Source organism: Pipistrellus kuhlii, unplaced genomic scaffold (assembly GCF_014108245.1).
Source record: "Pipistrellus kuhlii isolate mPipKuh1 unplaced genomic scaffold, mPipKuh1.p scaffold_m20_p_2, whole genome shotgun sequence".
Classification (NCBI taxonomy): Eukaryota; Metazoa; Chordata; class Mammalia; order Chiroptera; family Vespertilionidae; genus Pipistrellus; species Pipistrellus kuhlii.
Genome location: NW_023425515.1, coordinates 160,197,245 through 160,215,098, shown reverse-complemented (window position 1 = coordinate 160,215,098; position 17,854 = coordinate 160,197,245). Strand labels below are relative to the sequence as shown.

General features: G+C 45.6%; 2 protein-coding genes and 1 long non-coding RNA gene across 6 annotated transcripts in view; 1 reads left to right on the top strand and 2 right to left on the bottom strand.

Annotated features, from left to right (window-relative positions):
• Window positions 1-45: 45 nt before the first annotated feature.
• On the bottom strand, window positions 46-16,497 carry LOC123652713. The gene is made up of 4 exons (XR_006742183.1): window positions 16,486-16,497; window positions 12,190-12,193; window positions 5,124-5,131; window positions 46-294 (listed from the first exon to the last, which is right to left on the bottom strand). It is a non-coding gene; the product is annotated as an uncharacterized LOC123652713 (long non-coding RNA).
• Window positions 2,204-2,873, bottom strand: TEX38 (testis expressed 38). Its single transcript, XM_036448049.2, has one exon. It carries the CDS (start codon window positions 2,752-2,754, stop codon window positions 2,272-2,274), a length of 483 nt encoding a protein of 160 aa, XP_036303942.1. The 5' UTR covers window positions 2,755-2,873; the 3' UTR covers window positions 2,204-2,271.
• Window positions 6,779-17,854, top strand: part of ATPAF1 (ATP synthase mitochondrial F1 complex assembly factor 1) — a 29,548-nt gene continuing 18,472 nt past the window's right edge. The window contains exons 1-4 of one of the 4 annotated variants that reach the window (XM_036448046.2): window positions 6,782-7,223; window positions 10,434-10,542; window positions 14,068-14,118; window positions 14,885-14,947. In XM_036448046.2, the coding sequence (XP_036303939.1) occupies window positions 6,892-7,223; window positions 10,434-10,542; window positions 14,068-14,118; window positions 14,885-14,947 (555 nt within the window). In that variant the 5' untranslated portion in view covers window positions 6,782-6,891. Of the gene's footprint in view, window positions 7,224-10,433; window positions 10,543-14,067; window positions 14,119-14,884; window positions 14,948-17,854 lie in introns of all 4 variants that reach the window. The other 3 variants (XM_036448044.2, XM_036448047.2, XM_036448045.2) reach the window with 3 other exon arrangements.

Sequence of the window (17,854 nt, the reverse complement as noted above, 5' to 3'; positions counted from 1 at the left end):
ACAGAAAAATGTTAGAAAAATTAGCTCTACATGGTTGCTAGATTCTAAGATTACACACCCACATTGTGGGTGGCCTTCCCCCTCATGGAAGACTACGTAAAGCTTATCACATTTGAGCATCTTACCAAATATGATAAGACTAGAAGCACAGTGCACGAAATTCGTGCATGGGGCGGGAGGAGGGTCCTCTCAGCCCAGCCTGCACCCTCTCCAATCTGGGACCCCTTGGGGGATATCTGATTGCTGGTTTAAACCTGATCCTGGGGTACAGGTCTAAACTGGCAGTCAGACATCCTACTTCTGGACCACTGGCTCTTAATCGTTCACCTGCCTGCCTGCCTGGTTTTCCCTAACTGCTCTCCCCTGCCAACCTGATCATCCCTAACTGCCCCCCCCCCCCCTGCTGGCCTGGTCGGCCCTAACTGCCCCTATCCCCGCCTGCCTCGTTGCTTCTTACTGCTCCCCCTGCCAACCTGGTCCCCCCCCCCCAACTGCCCCCCTCTATTGGCCTGGTCGCCCTCAACTGCCCCCCCTCCTGCCAGACTTGTCACACCTCATGGCACCCCTGCCAACCTGGTCACCTCATGCAGCCTGCTTATTCAGTTGTTTGGTCTCCCCCAACTCTTCTCCCTCCCCGCCCCCCTGCTGGCCTATTCACCCATCACTGGCCCCCCCCCCCCCCCCCCGCCAGCCTAATCACCACCACTGCCACTCCCCCCCCCTTACTGGCCTGGTTGCCCCCAACTGCACCCCCTGCCAGCCTGGTCACCCCTAACTGCCCATCCACCGGCCTGGTTGCCTCTTACTGTTCTCCCCCCCACCCCGGCCTGGTTGTCCCCAACTGACCCCCCCACTGGCCCGGTTGCCCCACACAGCCTGCTTCTTCAGTCATCTGGTTGTCCTCACTAACCCTCCTGCCAGCCTGGTTGTAGGCAGCCATCCTGTGAGGGCATAAAGGTCAATTTGCATATTAACTATTATATAGATGATTTCCTTATGTCCAAAGTGAAAGGGAAAAACTGTATATTCTGGGGCAGACCTGAGCTTTCTTACCTTTTATCTGGCACAAAATAGCCAGTATTATCTTAGGGGTTTTTTTAGGATCGTTTTCAGAAAAGTACAAAATTTCTCTCCTATAGTGGATCTTACCTTTTGGAAGGGCCATAGATCCCTTTAGGAAAGATCTTTTTTAAAAACTGGACATATTACGCCGAAACCGGTTTGGCTCAGTGGTAGAGCATCGGCTTGTGGACTGAAAGGTCCCAGGTTCGATTCCAGTCAAGGGCATGTACCTTGGTTGGGGGCACATCCCCAGTGGGGGGTGTGTAGGAGGCAACTGATCGATGATTCTCTCATCGATGTTTCTAACTCTCTATCCCTCTCTCTTCCTCTCTGTAAAAAAATCAATAAAATATATTTTAAAATAAATACTTTAATAATTTTCTTTAAAAAATAAAATAAAAACTGGACATATTTTGATATATTATTTTAGGGGCTTCACTGACCAGCCCTTCCCCCAAGCCACTCCATGGACCAACTTCGTTCCACCCTACACACATACAAATCATTTGCCAAGTGTATTCTAACCAGGCATATTAAGGAAGGGACATCAGGGTGGATGGTTGGAAAATTAACTTTGAAGCCAGCCAGATATAAATTTGAGACCTTGAGAACTTTCTCTTCATCTGTAAGTGGAATGTCACTGGCAGTATTCTTATATCAGAAACAATGTAGAGACAACCCCAACTCAGTACACGTACATGTTAACAAAAGAATGTGATTGAGCCAGCAGTGGTGTAGCTCCTGGATCTCTGACCTGTTTTGCCTGTGACCTACCACTATGAATTGCCATAGTTCACCCATGCCCAAAGCTATCACTTTGTGGCAGCTATGCTTAATGTCCCACAGAATGGCAGTGCCTTTGGGTACCTATCCCAGAACCTAGCATACATTTTTGGTCTTAAGTAAAAACTGGGTAGAGGACTGTTGAGCCCATCACAAGTACCAGTTCAGTGTGTTTTCCCACAACCAACCCTCCAATTTCCATTTGTTTTTGTGATTCTCAGTGACCTTCAATTTGGTTTGCAAATTGTCCCTATCAAACAGGAGAAGGACTTTGCCCTCCTAACAACAAATGAGACACCAGGGAGCCTGGGACTTTTTTTTTAATCTTTCATAATTTGACATCCAGATGTGCCCTAGCCTGTCAATACCTCCTCCGAAGTTAGCTCTGCCCCAGTACCTCCAACTTCCACACTCAGTGAAAGGAGACTACAATTCTGAAGCAAAAGGCTTGGCATTGAAGCAGTGGTCCCCATGGGCCAGTGTGGGGAGGGAAGGGGAGTGGAGGTTTCTTTCAGGACAAAGGGCCAAAGGATAGGAGACGGAGTGGTTCAGCAGTGGAGGTAGGTTACACAGGGCGAGAGCAGAGGGCACCTCCTGAAAGATGGGAATCGTGAGTGGGGAGCTCTTCTGGGGCCGAGGCCTTGGGGAAGCTAGGGGAGGCTGTGGGACCAGCTCCAGTGCAGGTTGCGGGGGCACGGGGGCCTCCTCCTTGGGGCTACTTTGTTGAGCAACATAGCTCCTACTCTCAGTGCTATCCAACTCCCACAGAACATCTGAAGTCTGGACCTCGGTATCAGTCGTGGAGACAGTCAGGGAAGGGCCCATGTTGATGGCTGTGTTCATGCCATAGTGCCTTCGCTTGTTAATCCAGTACAACAGTGGGCTGTAGGTGAATGTAGTGGCTCTCATCACCTCTCCCCACTCCTGGGCACGCTGTTTCCGCCGCAGGTTCTTCCTCCAGTGCAGAAAGAGGATGCAGCCACCAGTTAGCACTGAACACAGCCCCAGGAATCCAAAGTACAGCGCGATCCACACTAAGGCAATAAGAAGGGAAAAAGAGGCAAACTGGCTGATAGCTCTAACTTGGGGCCTGAGTTGTTTCTTCTTCTTAACCCATTCATTGGTCATTCCATCCACGTAACCATGCTCTTCATTCCTTCCCTCCCTCCCCATTGATTTCATCATTCTCTTAGTCAAAGTTAGATTTCCAGGGACCTTAAGAAGCCCCCTAGCCCTTTATAGATAAAGAAAGCTGGAGGTTGGAGTGGAGCATGGCCTATCTGGGCTTAGTCAGGCCTCTGGTTCTCAACCCTGGACCCATCCAATCCACCAGATGGAGAACCACACTAAAGGCGAGGCCTATCAAGGAAGTGAGAGTTTAACAGTTGATAGGGACACCAGTGTCCCATCCCATTCTATCCATTCAGTTGTGGTGGTCCTAGTGTATTCATAGCACCCCTCTGCACTCAAAAAGTCCTTAATTTTCTAGAGGAAATCATAGCTTAACTGCTTAGCACTCCTCCATGCAGGACCCACCACACACACCATCCATGCTAAAGGTCCTCCCAAGCTAAGGGCACCAAGCAAGGGTCAGGAATAGGAGGGTCATTTACCAGCAGGGATACTCAGGTCCTTCGGTTGGGAATCCATAAGGTCCAGCTCTGGTACCTTGCCAGTGGCCTTGGAGAGAGGGAGCTTACCTACCCATCTCTCCAGTTACTATGAGTCCTTGAAATGCCCAGGCCCCATTGTTTCCTAAACGTGAGGTCACTGGATTCTGAGCATTGAGCATTCTGGAGGGCGGAGCTTGTGAAGTCTTGGGTTAATGATAGGGACTTCATCTAATGTTGTACTATATGTCTACCACTTGAATCAGGGACTGACCCAGCCACTGAATTGTCTGTCCCCTACCCCTTATGGTGAACCCACAAAACAGCCCCAACCCCAGGAAAGGGCCCCAGTCCCTCAGGGACTTATCCGTGTTGCTGGGCATTAAGGAACAGTTGATGGAGACCTGTTCCCAGTGGGAAGTGTGGCAGGGAGCACACACAGCTTTGGGCAGAAAACCTGCTCAAGAGAACTAAGCGAATAATGCCTCCTATCTTGCCTCTTAACAATCTTATTTTTGTTTCGTTACCTTCCTTCAACAAGTGGCGTTCATAGGGCACCATGTCCTGTGGGAGCTCCCTATTTTCTGGCCTTACATCTTTTCCAGCCTCACCCTCCTCCCCATCCTTCACTTACCTCTTCCTTCTGATTATGCCAGACTTCTTAGCACAGCCTGCTTACATCTCTGAAGTTTTGCTCATACTGCCTCTACTTGAGTGCCCCTCCCCACTCTTTCCCCCACTGAACACCTGCTTATCCTTCAAAGCTCAGCTCAACTTCCATACTCTATGACCAATAGTTTCAGTTGGCTTCCCAGAATGCTATCATCTCCAGTTTGAAGAAGTTTTGAGGATTGTCTAGTACCAAATCCATCAGATGCTTGAGCCCTGGAGCAGCAACTCAGCCCCTGGGACTTGCTTGAGTCAGGGACTTACTTGCTTACACCTCCTGAGGCAACTTGATCCATTTATGGGTTGCTCAGTTAGAAAGCCCTTCCCTAATTAAGCTCCAGTCAGCCTCCCTGTACTACCCCTGGGCCTAGCTCAGCTTTTTGGCACCATTTAATTACTTTCCTCTCTGTGGCCCCCCAGCATGTGACTTGGGCACTATTCTGCATAGATTTCTTTCCAGGTTTACTTAACCCTCAGCTTGCCTCATACTTCACGGGCTCCTGCTTTGCAGTCTCCTTGGCTAGTTTCTCTTTTTCCCTGACCACTAAATGTTAGCATGCCCTCAAGTCCTTAGCCCTCTATCTATATTCACTCCCTCGGTGATCTCATTCAGACTAAGAGATTTTTTTTCCTTTTTATTGAATTTATTAAGGGGACACTGGTTAACAAAATTATACAAGTTTCAGGCGCACAGTTCTACAACACATCATCTGTACTCTGTATTGTGTGTTCACCACTGCAAGTCAAGTCTCTGTCCATCACCATTTGTCCTCCCTAAATCCTCCTTAACCTCTCTACACCCCTCCCGTCAGACTCATAGTTTTAAATATCATATATACACCTATATATACCGATAACTAATGGCTTTTTATCTCCAGCCCAGACTGTTCCTCAGAACTCTAAACTCATTCACACAACAGTCCAGTTGATGTCCCTACTTGTCAGTCTATTAAGTGATCTTAAACTAACATGACCAAAACTAAACTCCTGGTCATCCACCCTCTAACCTACCCAGCCTTTCTCCTCTCCGTACATGGCAACTCTCTCCTTTCAGTTGTTCAAGCCAGAGCCTATAAGTCATTCTCAACTCCTTTATTCTCTCACAAATTCACTCCATTAGCAAATTCTTTAGGCTTGCTTTCAAAGCCATGTTCCTGTCACTATCACCTTATTCTAAACATTACCATCTCTCACTTGCATTATTAGTCTTCCCATAGGGTGACCAATCATCCTAGTTGGCCTGCGACTGAGGAGGTTTTCAGGACATAGGACTTTCAGTGTTAAAACCAGGAAAGTCCCAAGTAAACCAGGACAAACTGGTCACCCTTAGGAGAGCTTCTATCCTTGTGTGCCCCCCCCCCCCCTGCTGCCCCATGCCCCACATTCCACAAGCAGACAGAATACTTTTAAAAATAGATCATTTTCTCTGCTCAAAACCTATAGTGACTTCCCATTTCACTCAGATTCAAAACCAAAGGCCTTCAAAACCCTGAGCAATCTAACTACCCTTCTCTGTACTTCTTCACACAATAACCTCCTTGGTGACCACAAGCAGGGCAAGCATATTTCTGCATCAGAGCATCTGCTTGTCATTTCCTTTATCTGGAAGGCTCTTGCTCTAGATATCCATACAGCTCATGCCCTCATTTCCTTCAGGTCTCTGCTCAAGTATCCATATCTCTATTCTGCTTTTTTTTAAAATTTAAATTCTTTATTATTTAAAGTATTACATATGTCTCCTTTTCCCCCCATTGACCTCTCCCTGGCTGCTCCCACTCCCAGCACATGCCTCACCCCCTATTGTTTGTGTCCATTGGTTATGCTTTTATGCATGCATACAAATCCTTTGGTTGATCTCTTAACGACCCCTTCCTGCCCCCCTGCACACACACACTTTCCTTCTGGGGTTTGATGGTCTGCTCGATGCTTCTATGTCTTTGAATCTATTTTTGTTCAGTTTATGTTGTTCATTATGTTCCATAAATGAGTGAGATCATGTGATATTTATTTCTCTCTGACTGGCTTATGTCACTTAGCAGAATGTTTCCAGGCCCATCCATACTGTTGTGAATGCTAATAGTTCTTTCTTTTTATGGCAGCGTAGCATTATTCCACTGGGTAGATGCACCAGAGTTTTCTAATTCACTCATCTGCTGATGGGCACTCAGGCTGTAAATTGTGCTGCTATGAACATAGGGGTGCCTATAATCTTTCTGGTTGGAGTCTTTTATTTCTTGGGATATATTCCTAGAAGTGGGATTACTGGGTCAAGTGGGAGTTCCATTTTTAATTTTTTGAGAAAACTCCATACTATTTTTCCACAGTGGCTGCACCAGTCTGCATTCCCACCAGCAGTGCACGAGGGTTCCTATTTTAACGAATGGCATCTATCATCACCTAACATGATATATTTATTTATTGTGTCTCACAATACTCGGTGATTACAACCCATTAAAGCACCTTCGATGCTGAAGGATAACTACTACAGCAAGTGCCAGAAGACTTTAAAAGGGAGCAAGCTCCGGCGAGGACCAGCAGACCCCAGCGACTTTCCAGAGGAGACCTGGAGAGCAGAGGCTGCTGGTACCAACCTGGCGGGCGTGAATCGGGCGGGCTCCAAGGAGGAGGCGGGCAGTGGAGGGACGTGCAGGGGCCTGGAGACCCTAACTCCCGCTCCGCCCCCTTCGCCCGGCCGGCCAGGCTCCCGGAACCTTGAGCGCGCGGAACCTCGAGGCCGGGGCGCCGGCGCCGCGGACCCGGAGTGCCAATGGAGCGGGCGCAAGGCCCGCGGGCCGAGGCCGGGGCGCCCGAGGACACCGAGGAGGAAGAGGAGGTGGGGGCCGCGATGGCTGCCGTGGTGGCGGCGGCGGGCGGCGCGGGACCGGCGGTCCTGCAGGTGGCCGGCCTCTACCGGGGCTTGTGCGCGGTGCGCAGCCGTGCCCTGGGCCTGGGGCTCGTGTCACCCGCGCAGCTGCGGGTGTTCCCTGTGCGCGGCGCCTCCCGCCAGCCCGCGGGGGGCGACGGCGGCGGGGTTGGAGCCGATCTCGAGGCCAACCCTTTCTACGACCGGTACCGCGACAAGATCCAGCAGCTGCGCAGGTGCGGGCTCCCGTGGGGTCGAGTGTGTGTGTGTGGGGGGGGTGGGGGGAGGTCGGCGGGCCCGCGGTTCCGGTGTGCCTGTCGCTTCCTGTAGCCCTGCAAGGTGGGCACTACCTCTGTCCGCACCCAGGGGAAGTACCAGGCTCTGAGAGGCAAGATCCCACAGCTACAGGTCCCACATCTACTGTTAGAGCTGAGAGTCTCTGCAAAGCCTTGGCTGTTTCTCCGTGGCCTACCTTTGTGTTTTAGTTTCCTAAGCAGGCAGCTCCAAGACACCTGTCCTTAAAGAAATGGGGAAATGGAGCCTTCCAGAGAAGGCACTTGACTTGCTCGAGGTCGAATACTGACTCAGCTGAGGCCTGGTAGTCGTGTCCCAGTTGGATCATCCATTGAACCCTCTCATTAAGGTGAGAAAGCTGAGGATCAGAGAGAATAAGAGGCCTGCCCGTGATCACACAGCTGGTTGGCATTCTTCTGCTTCCAGATGAAAGGACTTGGGGCTTAGAGGAAGTTTGTGGGGGCCATGGTAGGGTCTGAAGAGTTTCAAGTGGAGGAGCTAAAGGAGATCAAAGGTGAAAAGTAAAGGGGCTTAGGAGAGAATATGGCAGGGTGGGCAGACAGTTGTCTTATGGAAGGAAACCAAAGACCCAATACTGTAACTTCTTTGAGTTTGGTCTCATCTCTCATTCCACGACCTTAATTTAATCCCCCATCATCTTCACCTGGACTCTCTCTGTCATCCTCTAGCTAGTCTTCCCCACTCGTCTTGGACCCCTCCATCCCAGTCCATCTCATTGCAACTATGGTGACTTTTCTTCTCTTTTTGAAAGAATGATGGAATAAATGAATGACTATTTTTTGCTCTTCTTTCAACATCATTCAAATATACTCACATATTTGTCTTCTTAAAAAACCTTTTCTTGGCCTGCATTTCCCTTCAGCCTTTTCTCATTGATCTCTTTCACAAACAGCCATGTCAGGAGAGTTGTCTACTTATACTCTGAATATTTCACAACTAGTCTTCATTCTCACCCACGAACAAATGAGTGACTGGTCTTAACTCTCCTCCACTAGATCATTCCCATCGACATTTACTTTCTGCTATGTTGAACTTGCCGCTGACCTCTGGATAATGTCCATATTCCCTCGAGTTCCTCACAAGGCTCTTACGCTGTGAGCTTTGCCTCCCTAGCTTTATTACCAAAACTCCCTATGAGCACTGTGGGTTAACACAAAGGAATACAGGAATGGGATTGGGGGAGGATATTCCAGGTAAGGGGATCAGCAGCAAAGATACAGGGGCATGAAACCATCTCAAACTATTTGGGAATGTTTGAGTAAAATTGCATCATACATCAGTAGCATTTTACTATACTTAGTTACTTGTCTATCCCCCTTACTAGATAGAAGCTCCTTGAGGTGGGGAGTCTTTCTTCATTATTTTTGTATCATAGAGCCCAGAAAGGTAAACAGCAAGAAGGGATAACAAAGTTTGTTGAATGAATGAAAAAGGGTAAGTTCTAGAAGCAGCTGAGAGACCCATTCAGGGAGATGGAGGGGAAGCTGTGTGGATTCAAAAAGGAAAAGACCATGAGGAAGAGGTAGATGAAAAGGGGTATGAAAGCAGGGCCAAAAAAAGGGTCAGTAGAACCTGGGCCAAGTTAAGGGAAGAGGCAAAATAGAGCCTGGCCTTGGGACCCAGGACCAAACACGTAGGAGGATATGATGAGATATTTTAAAGGGACTTACAGTCCTGATTGGTTCGTGCTGAGTCATACTCACAAAACCCTGGGCTAGTCGAGTATCAGCCACAGGTGTGATGTGAGCCAACAGAAGGACAAGTCTGTGTGCCCTGTTGACTCCAGTCCAGCCCAGAATCTGGGTTTTACATCACACTCCACATGAGTGAATTGGGAGGATTTGATCTAGCTCCAGGCCCACTATCTCTTAGAGTGTGGACAGACTGGAGTGTGTCCAGAGAGCAGGTCCACAGTGAAGAAAGATTCACAAGTCACTTATAGGAAAAGGGGTCTCAAAAAACTGAAGAAATTTTACCTAGAAAAGATGAATTTAAATGGTGACATAATAATGATTTTCACTCATATAAAAAGAATTAGACATTTTTCTCTTATTCCTGGGGATGAAAGATAACAGATAAATTTAGGCTCAAATCATTTTACTAATGACACCCTCATAATAATGAGTGCTTTCCACCCTCAACCCCAGGTGTGGCCTCCCTGGTTCTGGTACTTGTGGCCCTGACCGGCAGTTGCCACACCCCACTGGGCAGGACCTTTGGAGCCACTCTGTACCCAGGAGCTGGCCTACTACAGAGGGAAACGTATACTCAGGTCATGGCAGTGAGGGGAGTGGTGTTTAATATTGCCTCTGGAAAGGAGTTTTATGGAAGAGACTTCCCTACAGTGCCTTGACCAGCCAGGATTCCACCAGAGAGGTGAGCAAGACATGCTTGGATTTTATAGATATCATCCATGACACTACAGGTCTCATGGCTGAGGAGCTGGAGTATTCACCAAAGTGTACAGAACCAAATATCATTAGCTACACAGCCTGAAGAATCATTAACAAGGATGACAGCCCCATCCTGGACTTCATGCCTGAAGACCAGCCCCATTTTGACATAAAGGAAAAATTCTGACATTCCATCCGAAGGAGCAGGTTTTTTTTTTTTAGAAAGATGGTCAGGGAGATAGGTGCTAAATCTGCAAAATAGGTTGGCCAAAGCCTCTGAATCACCTGCATCTGAAGAAACAGATGTTTAACCTGAGGAGAAGATGCCAAGAACTAGATGTGTTCAAGTAAAAGCCTGACACCTGGTAGGAATGTTTTTAAATTTCTGCCTGAGGAGGTGACCAGCAAGATAGCCTCAAAGTCCCCTTCCCAACTTGAGAATTTGAATTCCAAGTACCCAAAGTTTAAGTACCTGAGGGCCAAACTCTCCGTCACCCTGGGAAATATTCTGCAGGAGAAAAAGGTTACACCGTCCTCTTGAGGATTAGCAATAGTTGAATAACTAGACAATTTTGTCCACTTTTTGATTTGTAGGCATGTGCTCAGGTCTAACTAACTGAAGGCAAATACTTCAGCCTCTGAATACCTGTGTTCCTTCTCTATAGAAATGGAACATGTTGCTAGTCCTTTCCAAATCTGAAAAGGCCCCAGTGGTTTAACTGGTTTATCTTTGATCAGGTCTGACCCAGCTGCTTTTGAGTCTCGACTAGAGAAGCGCAGTGAGTTTCGGAAGCAGCCCTTGGGGCACTCCAGGCAAGGTGATTTCATCAAATGTGTGGAACAGAAGGTAAGACCTGTCCCTTTTGGGATAATTGGCTCACCAGTGCTCTCCACCCTCAACCCCAACCTGTATCCTGGAATTGGTCTTATTAATGGGTCAGCTGGATGAACGGAACAGAGCCTCTCTCTACTCAGCTCAGGAAATTGGGATTTGGCATTGTATTTTGAAATGAGAGATGTTTCTTTTACTTGGAGAAAAACTTTTTTTTGCTTTGGGTATCCTAAGTTTTAAGCGAATCCACCCATTCTTTTAATAAGTGATTAATTAGAATTAGAGCAGTAGTCAGTGGGTTAATCATTGTAAGGTTGGGGAATAAATTCAACCTTCTATGACACATGTGTCAAACACAAGGCCCGCGGGCCAAATCCGTCCCACCAGGCCTTGCAATGTGGCCCGCACCGCGCTGTCATCACTGCACTCCGCTGTGTTTCCATCACAATGACAGTTTATGACTGTTCAGTAAACCATTCGGCCCACGATTTAGGCTGGATTTTAGATTTTGGCCCCTTCTCTGATTGAGTTCGACACTCCTATTCTATGACAAACATAATTTATAGCTTTATGTGAACAACTCTACTACAAATACTTTAACAAATGCAATTTACCATAATAAATGTATAGTGCCAATAATAGTTCTTTATTGTATTATCAACTTTCAATATTATATGGGAAAGCTCTTTGCCCCTTTTTATAGACTCAACTTTATGATAAGATGCAGAATAAGATTTCATTATATTATGGCAACTCTTAGGGTAAATATTTACTTACAGTCTTTCTTATCTAGTTACTCAGAGGAAGGCTGATTAATGGCTAATCACTCCATTTCCAAAGCCTCGTCTTTTCTTTGAGTCATTGGTTTCTGTCACATGAGACCCAACATCCTCTTTTGCAATAATTTTTTATTAAAAATGTTCCTTTTTCTACCCTGAAATAAAATGTAGACAATATAATCCACCTACACACACACAGTTTCAGAGGGGAAAATATCAATATAGTGCCCTATGAAATAAAGTAAAGTATTTTTAAATAAAATTCATATTTTAATATGTGAATTCTTGTGCACAACTGTGACCTAATGCAGTCATCAGATGCTTTCACTTATATGTGAAATCACTGTGAATAATATAAGCAGCAAAAACTGACTGGTGCAGGGGGATTATGTTGGTAATTATAAAAACTTCCAAACTATGAGCAGTGTTGTAATCAGTGACCCTCATAGATTCCACAATATTGTCTTCTTTCAAATTACATAGTAATCGCGTTTCTGAAAAATTTAGTGTTTATTAAAGCTGTGCTTAAAAAAAAAAAAAAATAGGGAAAGAGAAAGGAAAGTGCCAGGGTTCTTTTCCCAGCCTTACAAAGGGTTCAGCATTCTGGAGAGAGATGCTGCATGTAGATGATTAAGAAGGAGTCCAAGAACAAAAGATAAATTTTGAAAGGCATTGGGGATCAGAGGACCTTCAGCTAAAAGGAACTGAAGACTTTTTCCTTGACCAAGAACCCTTGCTTTTATTCAACACAATTTATCCTAAGGCAAGGTAGAAATATACATTTCAAAGGGTATTTATTGTCAGATTGATGAATAGCCAACAGCTGTTCAGGTGTTTGGCCAATAGGAGGCAATAAAATGCCCTGAGCTGTCTGACAGTTAACAATCCTATTCAGGTTTGGGGGAAGTGCCATTTAGCCGTTTCTAACAGGTAAATTACATATGTGGCTCACCCGTATTGAGCCACCCAAGTCCCATCAACCTTTTGATGGAACCCTTGTAATGATTACATGCTGAAATTGGTTCTCGGCAGAAAGAGGAAAGGAAATAAAACAGTTAGATTTCAGGTCCAGGTAATAGAAGGAAGGAAGGAAGGAAAAGAAGGAAGGTAAAAAGGAGGAAGAGTAGAGGGGGAGGAAGATTTGGAGGGAAGAAAGGAAGGAAGGGAGGGAGGGAGGGAGGGAGGGAGGGAGGGAGGGAGGGAGGGAGGGAGGGAGGGAGGGAGGGAGGAATGATGGGTGGGAAGGAGGGAAGGAAGGAAACAGAGTTAGATTTTAGGCCCAGGTCTTTATAAAAAAGGTGTTTCACTTACAAGGATGTCTAGCTAGACATTGAGAAGTTGTCCAGGATGAGGAAAAGTGCTTCATTAACTCATCTGTAAAATTGCAGCTCATTTAGCATCCCTGTCCCTCCATAAATGCAGGTGTCACCATCCAGTCAATTATTGTGCTAAAAAAGTTCTCTCCACAGATTTCAAAAGAATCCGTAGGGAAGTAGTAATGTACTCATTTAAATTTCTTATTAAGTGCTCTTAAAACTTGGGCACATAGTGTCAATTGTAATTTTAATTACTATATTTCACTGTTTTTTAAGTTCACATTTTTTTCACATTTTAATATCTTTGAAATTGCCTTAAAATTGATAATGAAATATAAGTACAGTGTTATTGTTTAATTGGCATCATTTTCTAATACATCATAAAATAATGGTGCTTCTTAAAATCTGTGGTGTTCTTGATTAGATAAATTGCAGTAAGTTTAAATTTTTTATTTCTGTAAATATGGAAATAAATGAATTGAAGAGACATTGTTGAAAAAGAATATACCAGGCTTAGTCATTGAAAAGTGAAGGCAGTGTGCAAATGGAGGGTTTTGTTTCTTTTGTTTTCACAATACACCTAAAGGTGAGTGGTAAGAAAATGAAATCACTTCTCTTTGGTATGCTATCAGTGTATAGGATCTGACCAAAAAGGTCAGGGTGTATACAAATAGATTTTCCATTCTTTTGTCTAACTTGTGGTTATGAGTTCTATGGGCATAATTTAAGTAAGGTTTAGATATATTAAAGCACAGAGTAATGAAAGGCAGGTTTTTATGCAGAAAGTGTTTTTCACCTTCAAATCCCAGATGTAGCTTGTACTCCTTCCCTCTGAAAGGCTTGATCTTGAACTGAGAAACTGAGTGGAAGACTCACTCAGAATAACCCATGCCCACTACCAGAAACAATCAAAATAGGATTTCCTGACTCTGGCCTTTATCAGAGATAGTGGATTAAAAGAGAAAATAATCACCTGCATTTGTTTTTGGCTTTTTTTGAGGGGAAGTCTAATTTGATGGAAGGAATGAATACTAAAAAGACTTTACAGTTTGCTGAGGATGTCTGCCATCAGAAGTGCTGTCACAGATAAGAAACAGCCTAGGAAAATAGATCTTTCCATTCCTTGCCTCCTCTGTGGCTCGCTGTGGAGCAGAACATAGAAAACCCAATCAGCCCTCAATCTGGGAAGGGGCACTTTATATCCATAAAAATAAGAATGCACTCTCTGTACTAGTAAATGCTGTATCTCATCTCTGTATCTCAGAAGCTATGTTAAAAAGTTCTCACAAACAACTCTTAAGAACAGTATGTACAGTTACTATATGGAGTCAAGAGAGGTAAGTTCTTAGGTACAAAATTACTAAATGAGATACAGGGCACCTCACTACCTCAGTGGTCTTTTTCTGAGTGAAGTATAGATTCATGTCTTGTCTATCATATTTTAGGAAAACACTTTGGGGAAACAGCCTATGAGCAGAGGATTCACTAAGGACAAGGTAGGTTTCTAATTAAATACCTAGTTTTGAACATGTAACATCTATAATAATAAAAATGTAATATGCTAATTAGACTGGACAGCCAAACAACCTTCCGGACATCCTTCGGGATGATCTTCCAGACAAAGCTGGGGCAGCGAGGGTCAAGGCAAGCCACCATAGCTGTGAGGGCCAAGCCCCTTGCACGAATTGTGTTCATCAAGCCTCTAGTCTATAATAAGAGACTGCAAATATGAACATGTTTACTGTGGTTCAGTGATTTTGTGATTTACCAACTGTGGTGATGAGAACTATTCTATGAATTTTTGTGTCCTTGATGTGACACCTATCATAGTGTGGATCCTGGGGATGTTAGAGGAAATATAGTGATACCCTTTTTCCCCATAGGAATATGTTTTTAAAAATCAAATAAGAACATGTTTACTCTGTCATTTAACTTGCAATTAAGGAGCAACCCCTGGCAGAATGGCAGTTAAATTAAAGGTAAGCAAACTTTCTCCTCTTACCAGTTGCAAAGTGCTGCAGTGCTCCTTGTGAGGGTGAAGGATTTAGAAAGTACCTGTTCCCCCCAAGACTAGAACTGCAAAAACCTGCCCGGGCTTGGAGGCTCACTTCTTTGCAAATAGGAGTTTTCTTACACTCTTCTCTACTTATTGAGGATCTGGTACACTGTACTGTCATGTTGCTTCCCACAAAGCTTACAGATAAAGTTAAGCTGCTTTGTTTTTTAAATTGTGGTGTTAATTTCCTTTATTTTCCCTTTCAGACTCTCAGTTCAATCTTTAACATTGAGATGGTAAAAGACAAAACTGCAGAAGAAATAAAGCAGGTATTGAATGAAAATGGGTGGATGTACTTTATGAAAATGTGTGTTCTGTGAACCAAATCTGAAAGTAGAAAGGACCATAGATTTCCTGACACCTCTTTCTAGCCAAAAGGAAAAGTGGCCATGGATAGAAAAGTGATGAATTACATGAAAAATAGTGGCATAAGAAAACTTATCTTTCTTGGTCTCACTTCTGCACATCTAATCAACTCACATTTCCCCTTTTCTCTTCATTCCTATTGTCCACATCTTATTTTAAATCGTTGCTGCCCTATACCTGGATTACTGTACTACCTTTCTAAATAAGTTTTCCTGCTCTTATTTCTCCCACTTCTCCTACCATATCCTCATAAGTTGAATCCTCTTAAAGTTCTGCTCTGGAGAAGCATAATATTATTGATTAAGAACGAAGACTCTAGAACCAAGCTGCCTATTTTAAATCCTAGCTCTGCCCACTTACTAGCTGAATGATTTGAATAAGTTAGTTAACCCCTTGGAGCCTTAGTTTCCCTATCTGTAAAGTGGAAATAGTAATAGTACTTACCTTATAGAGTTATTTGGGAAATTAAATGAGTTAATATTTGTAAAGCACTTTAAACAGTTCCTGGCACAGTGTAAATGCTATATTTGTGTTTTAATTTTTTTTAATTTATTTTAAAATATATTTTCATTGATTTCAGAGAGGAAGGGAGAGGGAGAGAGTGATAGAAACATCACTGATGATAAAGAATCACTGATCGGCTGCTTCCTGCATGCCCCACGCTGGAGATTGAGCCCTTAACACAGTCATGTGCCCTGACCAGGAATTGAACCATGACCTTCTGGTTCAGCGCTCTACACTTGACCACTGAGCCACACCAGCTGAGCCTTCAAAGCACTCTTGATCTGTCCTGCCTCTGGTTATTTCACTGTTATTTAAATGTTCATGTTTATGATTCTTTTCTCTAATCCTGTATTAATAAATAGGTAATATGCAAATTCACCGTCATTCCAACACACAAGATGGCTACCCTGTGTGGACACAAAATGACCACCACAAGATGGCCAGCAGGGGAGGGCAGTTGTGGGCAATCAGTCCAGCAGGGGAGGGCAGTTGGGAGGGACCAGGCCTGCAAGTTGGGGGTGATCAGGCCAGCAGGGGAGAACAATTAGGGGTGACTGGGCCGGCAGAGGAGGGCAGTTGAGGGGGATCAGGCCTGCAGGGGAGAGTAGTTAGGGGTGACTGGGCCAGCAGAGGATGGCAGTTGGGGGAGACCAGGTCTGCAAGAGAGGGCAGTTTGGGGTGACCAGATTTGCAGGGGAGGGCAGTTGGGGGCAACCAGGCCTGCAGGGGAGGGCAGTTGGGGGTGACCAGGCCTGAGGGGAGGGCAGTTGGGGGCGACCAGGCCTGCAGGGGAGGGAGGTTGGGGGGGACTAGACCTGCAGGGGAGGGCAGTTGGGGGTGACCAGGCCTGCAGGGGCGGGCAGTTGGGAGTGACCAGGCCTGCTGGGAGGGCAGTTGGGGGTGACCAGGCCTGCAGGGGCGGGCAGTTGGGAGTGACCAGGCCTGCTGGGAGGGCAGTTGGGGGTGACCAGGCCTGCAGGGGAGAGCAGTTAGGGCTCACCAGGCCTGCAGGGGAGGGCAGTTAGGTGTAACAGGCCTGCTGGGGAGGGCAGTTGGGGGCAACTAGGCCTGCAGGGGAGGGAGGTTGGGGTGGACCAGACCTGCAGGGAAGGGCAGTTGGGAGTGTCCAGGCATGCTGGGGAGGGCAGTTGGGGGTGACCAGGCCTGCAGGGGAGGGCAGTTAGGGACAATCAAGCTGGCAGGGGAGCTGTTAGGCATCCATCAGGCTGGCAGGGGAGTGGTTTGGGGGTGATCAGGCTGGCAGGCAGAAGCAGTTAGAGGCAATCAGACAGGCAGGCAGGTGAACAATTGGGAGCCAGCAATCCTGGAATGTGAGAGGGATGTCTGACTGCCTGTTTAAATGGGCAGTTGGACATCCCTTAAGGCACATGTGTCAAACACAAGGCCCGCGGGCCAAATCTGTCCCGCCAGGCCTTGCAATGTGGCCCGCACTGCGCTGTCATCACTGCACTCCGCTGCGTTTCCATCACAATGACAGTTTATGACTGTTCAGTAAACCATTCGGCCCTCGATTTAGGCTGGATTTTAGATTTTGGCCCCTTCTCTGATTGAGTTCGACACCCCTACCTTAAGGGGTCCCAGATTGGAGAGGGTGCAGGCTGGACTGAGGGACACACACCTCCCCCCAACCCTGTGCACAAATTTTGTGCACCTGGCCTCTAGATAGATTATAATATGCTATTTATTGGCATTCCTTATAGTTCCATGAGTTGTGTTTTAGGTATATTGAGAGAATCAGAATAATAAAAACAGTATATGTGTCAGATACTGTTCATGTTTCATATGCACTATTTCATTAACTACTTTGTAAAGTAGGTGTTATAATTCCAAATTTACACTGAGGAAACTGTAGCTTAATGAAATTAAGTAACTTAGTAAGTGGTAGAGCTAGAGTTATTTGGGGAATTGAACATGAGACTCAAACCCATGTCCATTTCACTCTGCATCGTATTCCTTTATGGGAAGTTGTGCCAATTGCCATGGTTTCTTTTGGGTGCTACATCATTCATTTTTAGCAAACATTTATTGCACACCTGTTAAATGTCAGTCTCTGTGCCAGACATAGAAATAAATGAGAGAATCCCTACTCTCAGGGAGTTTTAACCTTATGGAAGGATAGACACAGAAATAAGGACAGTACAGGATTTTAACCTCTGTTAATAGAGGCTTATGCAGTCTCAAGGAGACCTCAAACTGACTTTGGGAAGAAGTGCCAATGGAAAGTAGACACCAACTATGTCCTTTAGTGGGTAGAGAAGCCAGGCCTGAGACTCCTTATCATATGA

Excerpts from the sequence above, each read along its gene's own strand:
- TEX38 (XM_036448049.2), bottom strand. The coding sequence starts at position 2,754 with ATGAGAGCCACTACATTCACCTACAGCCCACTGTTGTACTGGATTAAC.